Source organism: Solanum verrucosum, unplaced genomic scaffold, assembly GCF_900185275.1.
Source record: "Solanum verrucosum unplaced genomic scaffold, falcon-dt-bn FXZP01000190.1, whole genome shotgun sequence".
NCBI lineage: Eukaryota > Viridiplantae > Streptophyta > Magnoliopsida > Solanales > Solanaceae > Solanum > Solanum verrucosum.
In genome coordinates, this window is record NW_026020279.1 from 280,029 (window position 1) to 289,869 (window position 9,841).

General features: G+C 39.1%; 1 protein-coding gene across 1 annotated transcript; it reads left to right on the forward strand.

Moving 5' to 3' along the window:
- The first annotated feature begins 378 nt into the window (after positions 1 to 378).
- On the forward strand, positions 379 to 1,211 carry LOC125834203 (uncharacterized). Its single transcript, XM_049513373.1, has 2 exons — positions 379 to 684; positions 795 to 1,211. Exons 1-2 carry the CDS (start codon positions 379 to 381, stop codon positions 1,209 to 1,211), a joined length of 723 nt encoding a protein of 240 aa, XP_049369330.1.
- The last annotated feature ends 8,630 nt before the right edge of the window (positions 1,212 to 9,841 follow it).

Consider the following 9,841-nt stretch of genomic DNA (forward strand, 5'->3'; position numbering starts at 1 on the left):
GGACAACTGAGTTTATTATTAGCTCAATTGAAACCTAAGATAACGATGAAATATGACAATAGAGTGCTGGTTGTGGTTACTCGTAGCAGAAAGGTGGCAATAGGTAATGTGATGGAAAATGAAGATGCTCAAAAGCGTGAAGAAGGTAAAGGAATGGAGGAACAAGAGTTACTTATCCATCAAAACCTTGCTAAAGAACCACCAAAGGAAGTGGAACAACACATTCAAATTCCGAAAGTCATGCAACCTTTACCCAAAATACCTCCACCATTTCCCCAACGCTTAAAGAAGAAGAATGAAGATGAGTAGTTCAAGAAGTTCTTGTTGGTGTTCAAGACACTATCAATCAACCTCCCCCTTGTGGAGGCATTGTTGGAAATGCCAGGATATGCCAAGTTCATGAAAGAGCTAGTCACAAAGAAAAGGAGCTTGGATTTTGAGACAATTGAAGTTTCCCATAGTTGCAGTGCAATTATGACTAAGGAGCTGATCAAAAAGAGAGAATATCCCGGGGCATTCACCATCCCTTTCACCATTGGCATGCTTCAATTTGCTAAAGCTTTATGCGATTTAGGGGCAAGCATCAACTTAATGCCCTACGCGATATACAAGCAACTTGGGTTAGGTGAACCAAAAGCAACCACAATGAGACTCCCAATGGCTGACCGTTCTATCAAACATACTGTAAGGATACTTTACGACATCTTGGTGAAGGTTGATTAGTTCATTTTCCCGGCCGATTTTGTCATTCTTGATTGTGAAATAGATGTTGAAATTCCCATTATTTTGGGAAGACCATTCTTAGCAACCGGAAGAGCATTGTGGATGTTGAAAGTGGAAATTTGAAGTTTCGAATGAACGAAGATGAAGTAACCCTCAACGTTTGTAAATTAATGAAACACCCAAGTGATATATATGTGGTGTCCACCATTGATGTTATTGATGACGCGGTGGCTAGTGTAAGCCATTTGATGTGCATGAGCGAACCTCTTGAAACCGTGCTTGCTAACTATGATGATTTTGAAATTCAAGGTTACGAAGAAGTAGTAGCTTCTCTGTCAGGCTTGGGAGGGTATTCAAAGACTCCATTGAAATTGGACATTGATTTGAAAAATAGAGAGAGTCCTCCCGCAAAGCCATCAACAGAAGACCCGCCAAATCTGGAATTAAAAGCACTTCCCCCTATCTCCGATATGCTTTCTTGGGGGTAAATAACACCCTACCAGTAATCATTGCGACTGATTTGCTTGAATGACAGATGAAATTACTTCTTGAGGTGTTACGAAGGCATATTAAAGCTATAGGTTGGACCATAGCTGACATAATGGGCATTCCCCCCGGTATTTGTACACACAAAATTTAGCTTGATAATGATTGTAAGCCCAGTGTTGAACATCAGCGAAGATTGAACCCACCAATGCAGGACGTGGTGAAAAAAGGTGATTATAAAGTGGTTGGATGCAAATGTGATCTATCCTATTGCGAATAGCAAATGGGTAAGTCCGATGCAATGTGTACCAAAAATGGGAGGTATCATGGTAGTCCCAAATGACAAGGGGGAGCTTGTGCCTACAAGATCGGTGACCGGATGGAGAGTATGCATGGATTACCGAAAATTGAATTCGTGGAATCACTTCCCCATGCCTTTCATGGATCAAATGTTTGATCGACTATCAAAGAGAGGTTGGTATTGCTTTTTGGATGGATACTCCGGTTACAACCAAATTTCCATTGCGCTTGAAGATCAAGACAAAACCACTTTCACCTATTCTTATGGAATGTTTGCATTTAAGAGAATGCCATTTGCGCTATGTAATGCCCCGACAACATTTCAACATTGCATGTTATCCATTTTCGTGGACATGGTGGAGGATTCGATGGAAGTATTCATGGATGACTTCTCAATCGTAGGGGACACGTTTGAAGAGTGCTGGCACATTTGGGGCAAGTGCTCCATAGATGTGTGGAGACAAACTTGGTCCTGAATTGGGGAAAATGCCATTTCATGGTGAAGGAGGGCATAGTTCTCGGGCACAAGGTGTCACAAAAGGGATTAGAGGTCAATAAGGTGAAGATTGAAGTGATTGAGAAACTACTTCACCAATTTCAGTGAAGGGTGTTCGTAGTTTCTTGGGGCATGCCGATTTCTATCGAAGGTTCATCAAAGACTTCTCAAGGATTGCACATCCTCTATGCAAACTCTTAGAGAAAGAGGTGAAATTCCAATTTGATGATACTTGTATGGTGGCTTTCCGGTGCTTGAAGGAGAAATTAGTATCCACCCCAGTCATTATTAGTCCTGATTGGTCAGAATCTTTCGAAGTAATGTGTGATGCAAGTGGAACAACGTTGGGTGTTGTGCTGGGGTAAAAACGCAACAAACTATTTCACCCAATTTACTACGCGAGTAAGACTCTAAATAGTGTTCAACGTAACTATACTGTTACTGAACAAGAGTTGCTTGCGGTAGTCTATGCATTTGAGAAATTTCGAGCATACTTGTTAGGCACTAAAGTAATTGTTCACACTGATCATGATGCACTCCGTTACCTAATGGCAAAGAAGGATACCAAACCAAGGTTGATAAGGTGGGTACTACTATTGCAAGAGTTGCTTTGAGGTCAAATATAGAAGAGGTTGCGAAAATCAAGTGGCTGACCACTTATCACGATTAGAGGGCAGGGAGGATGATGAACTCGAGGTTGACATAGATGATTCTTTCCCCGATGAACAAGTGTTTGCAATAACTCTCAAACAAATTCCATGGTATGCAGATTTTGGCAATTACATAGTGTACAGATTATTGCCGGACGAGCTTAACTTCTACCAACAAAAGAGGTTCATGTTCGACATTAAAAATTATTTTTGGGATGACCCATACTTGTTCGAGAGTGTGCAGACCATATCATTAGAAGATGTGTCCCGGAAGAAGAAGTGGTAGAAATTCTCCATGCTTACCATGCTTCCCCGGTTGGGGGCCATCATAGCGGTGTGCGTACAACCGCTAAAGTTCTCCAAAGAGGCTATTACTGGCCATCCCTCTACAAGGATGCGCATGAATTTGTGAAGAGATGAGCTCAATGTCAGATGCAAGGTGGAGTGTCTATAAGACACAAATTACCCCTTACTCCCATTTTAGAAGTTGAACTATTTGATGTTTAGGGAATATAATTCATGGGCCCATTTGTGAGTTCATTTGGTAATAAGTATATCTTAGTGGCAGTAGATTATGTTTCTAGATGGGTGGAGGCTGTTGCACTTCCAAATAATGTAGGGAAAATTGTGGTACAATTTCTGAAACGCTACATCTTTGCTAGATTTGGTACTCCTCGAGCTATCATTAGTGATGGCGGATTACACTTTTGCAATAAATGTTTTTCAGCTGCATTGAGTAAGTATGGAGTGAAACACAAGGTAGCAACTCCATATCATCCCCAAACAAGCGGTCAAGTTAAAGTATCAAACCGGGAGATCAAAAGTATCTTGGCTAAGATGGTGAATGCTAACATGATTGATTGGTCTCGAAAGCTTGATGACGCACTATGGGCATATCGCACTGCATACAAATCTCCAATAGGTATGTCTCTGTATCAAGTAGTTTTTGGAAAGTCTTGCCATTTACCAGTCGAATTAGAACACAAAGCGATGCGGGCACTGAAAGCTATGAATCTAGACTGCACAAAGACCTCAAAAGAGAGAGTAGAATAGTTAAACGAGTTGGACAAATTCATGTTCAAAGCTTATGAAAGCTCTGCTCTCTACAAGGAAAAGATGAAGAAGTGTTATGATGCTAAAATACTTAAGCGAGAGTTTATTGTGGAAGATTGGGTGTGTTATACAACTCCCGACTTAGACCTTTTCCCATAAAACTTAAGTCCAAATGGTCCGGACCATTTAGAGTGACACGAGTATTCACAAATGGTGCCATAGACGTTAAGGGTCAAGAATGACCTTCATTTAAGGTGAATGGGAAACGTTTCAAATTATACTTTGGAGAATGCCAGGAGATTTCTTTGATTGAGGTGGTGTACTTGGAAGATGCTTGAGAGCATTTCCACGTCGTGCCACGTCGTTAAATAAGGCTTTTCTTGGGAGGCAACCCAAGTGCTAGTGTTTTAAATAATGTGTGTTGATTTTGCAAGATCAGGATCATGAGTGAGACAAAGATGCTCTTGGCGAGTCGCCGAACTAGTTCAGCAAGCTCGATTTGGTTCGCCTTATGGATCTAAAAAATGAGGCTTAGACTCTAGAACATTTGGCGGGACAACTTCACCAGTTGGCATATCGCCGATGCGCTAAGGCGACCCAACTTTCCTCACCCTTTTGAGTCAACGCTAATAAAGTCCCTCAAGGATCGACCGACGACGTTCTGACTTCATTATGCGGATCGCCGATGTGTTTGGCGACCCCCTACATCTTCACCGATTTGCATTCTCTGGGAGTGCAGTCCACTGGAACTAAGGGCGATCTGAAGAACATTAGATGCATCGCCAAAGCATTCGGCAACCATTTCACTCCGTCGCCAACTGGGCATTTAATGAAGATTCCTCGCTACCCTGCTCTACTTGTTTACATACTAGATTGTTTTCATTTCTTGTTAGTCTTTATTTATTATTCCTATTTTGTTTTATTTGCGGTAATGCCCATACTCTACCCACATTGAGGACAATGTTGGATGCTTTTGGTGGTGGGTGGAAATTGGTCAGTGAACTGAGCGAACCTCTTCCTCTTTATGCCACCTCCCCTGTTTGTGTATATGGCTATTCTCTCGCAAATTTGAGTATCAGTTTTGATCAATACCGATGACTTAAATAGTGCTCATAATCGAACAAAAATGAATGTGCAGCTACGATAAGGCCAAATGAAGTTGCATAGACAATATGTGAACTCTTTGCATCTCGAGGTGACTAGCCAAGTATCGAATTGAGTCTTTTGTGATGAACATTGCATAACTAGCGAAAGTGTGGAGTCTTATTTAACTATGGTGTCAATGCCTTGTGTGTAATGAGCTTACCGTGAACCATGTGTAATGACACCTAGAATTTACCCCGTTGGTCCGGCTGACTAAGTGATGCAATCTTAGGCAACTTTGAAGAGTGTGAACCAATTTGACATTATACCTCTTTTGTGGCCTACCTTGTGAGTATGTGAACCTTTTTTTTAGCACCCTTTTGAGCCTTAACCTTTTCTTGGAAAAAAAACTTGATAACATTGTGACCTTTTATTGATCCATTACCCATAATCCTCATGATTTGTGGTTTGTTTGAGTAGACAACTTAGGCCAAAAGCCTAAGTTGGGGGTGTGATGAAAAGAGAAGGTAAATCAAGAGACGTTCAAGAAAGTCCCCTTTTACCCTTGTTTTGAGAAAAATGGAACCCCTCCATATAATTCCATATAAAAAAAAAGAGAAAAAGATGAAAATAAGGAAGAAGAAAAAGAATGAAAAATTTGTGGAATAAAGTTGTTAAAATACAAAAAGAAATGGGGTTTACAACAATCCATGGAAAGTGAATAATGGGATGACTTGTGAGAACGAATGAAAAATGATGAAGAAAAGGAAAGGACGTTTTGTTAACACCACATCTCATGAGGATTATAGCCATTGAGCCTAAATGACCATACCTTTACACTCAGCCCTGTTACAAGTCTTGAAAAGACCTTTTGATCTTGAGTGAGCTGAAACAAACGTTTGTTGGAAAATACGGGCAAACCTATGGGTGAAATCATACATTGTGTTTATCTTTGTGAGTGTGAGTTTTGAATTTAATTCCGGAACTTTAAGTTATTGAGCCATTGTGTGTGAATATGGAATCATTCTTTGTGTGAAGATAGTTGAGTACCTGTGTTGAGCTTGAACTTGCATTTGAATCAAGTATTGCGAACTTGAGAATCTTTGATAGTGGTGAGTCACAACTTGAATCTGTGGGTGCACAATTGATCCGTGCATGAGTAAGTTGAGTCTTGTTGTGTGCATTCATGATTGAGTCTTGTTTAGCACACTGTTTGAGGCATCCCTTTTTGAACTGTTGAACTTGAAGTTTTTCTTGAGGACAAGCAAAAGTTTAAGTTGGGGGTGTTGATGAGTCCACGATTTGGACTCATTGAGGGTTTTATTTTAACAAAATTAGTATCCTCAAATGCTTGTTTTGGGCCAATGAATGGTGTAAATCCCTAAATTTTAGGTATTTGAATTTAGGAACGATGCATGGACATTATGGATCAAGAAGGGAACAAAGCAAGCTAAAAGAAGGAAGAAATGAAGACCTGATGATTGCCTATGTCATTCGGCGAATCACCAAATTTCCAAGATACCGCCTAAAGTTACAGAATGCTGGAGCTAAAATAGGGGTGATTTCGGCGAATAGCAACTCTATTCGGCAAAGGATAACCTGGTCGCCAAAAGTGTTGAAGAAGATTCAAGCAAGTGCTGATGGGCGAGAAAGAAGGAAAGAGGGAAAATCGCGGAGTTACTCGGCGATCCCAACCTAGACCGCCTAAAGTTACAGTGGCCAGACCAAGAAGAAGCGGAAAATGAAGGTGAGATGAAGAACAATCGACGCGTTGCTGATCTGTCGGCGACGCCCGACTTACTTCGCCGAGTGGTTTTAAAGTAGTGACACTTTCAAACTTGTTTAAATTTGTTTTGGCTAGAGAGAGAAATTCATTGAGAACGTGAGGAAGGAATCACTTAGAGAGAATACACTACCAAATGGTTTAGTTAGTTTTTTTTCTAGCAAGATTTTGAGAGAGATTTTGTAAGAGAGGGGATTATCAATTGATTTTCATCTATAATTCTCATTTTGTACCCAACCATGGAAGTGATAATTGATTTTGATTTTCTTATTTCTGAGATGAGTGGCAAAAACCCTTCACTTGGGGTTTTGATCATGAAGCCAATTGTTGAAACTCACTTAGTGGGTGCTCCTTAATTGCAAATAATGGTGTTAGTTTGAAGTGGGTCTAAGTTTTTACTGTGTTTCGAGGTCGAATTGCATGATTTTGTGCAACAATATCAGTGTTGTGCACTTGCTTGAGAGAGAGGTGTAGAACCAAGGTGGCAATCTTAGCGTCCTTAGAAGTGGGTTTCCTTGGTTTCAGCTCGAGAGAGTGAAAACAAGTGATCCAACCTTTGTATCCAACTCGAGAGAGTGGATTTGATGAAGGTAAAGAGTTGGGCCTCTTTCGATTGGTGTTGAAGTTCGAGAGAATTTAACATAGAAAAGGTAATTGTTCAAGAGAAAGTAACTTTATATATGGTTCGACCTACCCACAACAAATTATCCCATTTTGAGCAGTAACGTTTATCCACTTCGTTGAGATTCAATAATTGGCTGATCAATTCCCAAGCTTTACTATAATATTTGATTGCTTGTGTTGAAGTGTAAATTTGGATTGTTAGTCAAAACCCGAAATTTGAGATTTGAACATTAATTGTGCAAGAATTGTTTGATTGAAGAGGTTGTCATTGTACTCTTATTATTGATTTTGAAGGAAGTACTACTCCTTGTGGGATCAACCCCAACTCACATAGTTGGGTTATTATACTGACAAATGATCGTTGGCATTTAGTATTGGATAAAATGCCTTGATACGTTAATCACTCATCATCTGGTGTAGCACTAGGTCTAGCTGTAGATGAAGGTGATACATCAGGATGCAGAAAACGCTGAGTCAATGGAGGCGTACCGGCCATAACATCTGTCTGCTCGTTACTAGAATCTCCAATCCTCATGGCAGATAACTGAGGAGATGTACTTATGGGAGATGAAGTACCTACCGATAAGGCTCGTGCTTGACGAATAGCTTGTAAAGGTAGGTCCTCATAGCGTCGTGGAGGCAATGCCCTTGAAGTAGAGAAAGCACCAACTGGTCGACGGTAATTAGGATAATATTGCCAAGGATCTGCCGTACGAAATGGAACAGCAAATAAATGAGTATCATCACTAATGTGCTCTGGCGCAGAAGAAATAGATCCTGGAATATCCTTAGGCTCTATGGGTCTCCTAGACTTCTTCTTTTTAGCCTGTTTAGTTTGGCTAACTCCAAGATGCTCGCAATGTCTATCACCGTCACCGTCTGATGACATATGTATGCAAATTTACGTGTATAATATATATAAAAATCATAAATTAAATAAAATTCGCAAAATACACTAACTTACATAGATATACTAGCTAGCTTTCATTCTACATTATTCCTCCTCGCTTGTTTTGATTCCATCATTCTCCTATTCTTTCTCCTCAATTATTCATTTTCATTATCGTCCCATTTTTCATCATCAAATGATTCATTTTCCTCATTCTCAGATATTTCTTCCTCAACATTCAGTATCTCATCATCAGATACTTCTTCTAATATGTGTTGAGGATGTTGTAATGTGGTTTCCAATTCAACACCAACTTGTTGTTGAACAATTGTAACATCATTTTAATATGCCACATCTAAGACATTGTCAATTTCAATTCTTCCCACAAGCTTACTTTTTATAATAGCCCACCAATCAACATTGTCTCTATGTAATGGATATTGAGCGTAATACAGTTGTTTAGCATTTTGTGCAATGATAAAAGGATCATAACTTCTATATTTCCTGGTGTGCTTAACTTCAATTATATTATGTTGATGGTCCACCTTTGTGCCTCTATGTGATGGGTCAAACCACTCACACCGAAAAAATACAATCTTCTTCTTAGGCCAACCTGAATACCTCACTTCAATAATCTCATGAATGACACCATAATATTCAATAGTTTGTCCAATACCATCTACATCACCTTGTATGTAGACAACGCTATTATTTGTTTTCTTTTTCCTAGAAACTTCCTCAGTTTGAAACTTAAAACTATTGACACAATACTTATTCATTGTCAGTACTTGAGATTCAGGTCCAAGTGCTACTTGTTTCACTAATTGCAAATGTTGGACACTAGAGTATTCATCGTAAACCTATGTGATTGTTATTTCAAGTAATATAATTTAGTATAACATGAATATATTATTAAATACTTAGTGATTGCACACTTACATAGTTCCTCAGCCATTTGGAAAATTCTGTATAGATGGCTTCATTACTCCATGTGTTTACGAACAAGTTGATCATTTTATATTCAAGTATTTCGTTAGTTAATGAACACTTACTAGTATGTAATTTGATAACATATTTTTATCACTTAGTTGACATATGGTTGAATCTTTGGACAATTAAGCAAAATATGTGTCACAGCTGATTGTATTTCCATATCAGTGAATCCTCGCTTTTCACGCTTTTTAGATCCTCGACCATTTTGATTAATAATTAATATCGGTGGAAATAAAGGATCAATATCACCTTCATCATTGCGATTGGTCCTGTTTCTCCTACATGACACATCATCACCAAAGTAATAAGAATAAAAATCATCAGTTTCTCTCCCAATATGACCTTGAACAACTGATCCTTCGATCCTTCCCATTTGCTTAATCGTTTGCTTAGAACTGCCAATTTTTCTGCATGTATATATGTATATATATGTTAATAAAAGACTTGGTGAATATTTCAAATGGATACATCCATCTTGTTTGAACCGGACCTCTGAGGGGGGCCTCTTGTACAAGGTGAATTGAAAGATGCTCCATCACATCAAAGAAACCACATGGAAATATCTTCTCCAACTTAGTAGTAGTAACAATAATATTTTCCTCCATCCTGTCTAAACAACTGTCCAACAACTTTCTAGAACACAAATCTTTTAAAAAAAGACTTATCTCTGTGACTGATTTCCATATCTTTTTGGGTAGATGGCTAAAATCGATAGGAATTAACGTTTCCATGAACACATGACAATCATGACTTTTCATACC

Bases quoted from the DNA above. Each gene is read 5' to 3' on its own strand.
- LOC125834203 (XM_049513373.1), top strand. From the start codon at position 379: ATGCCAGGATATGCCAAGTTCATGAAAGAGCTAGTCACAAAGAAAAGG. The intron at 685-794 runs GTAAGGATACTT...TATTTTGGGAAG, and splicing joins ACCGTTCTATCAAACATACT to ACCATTCTTAGCAACCGGAA.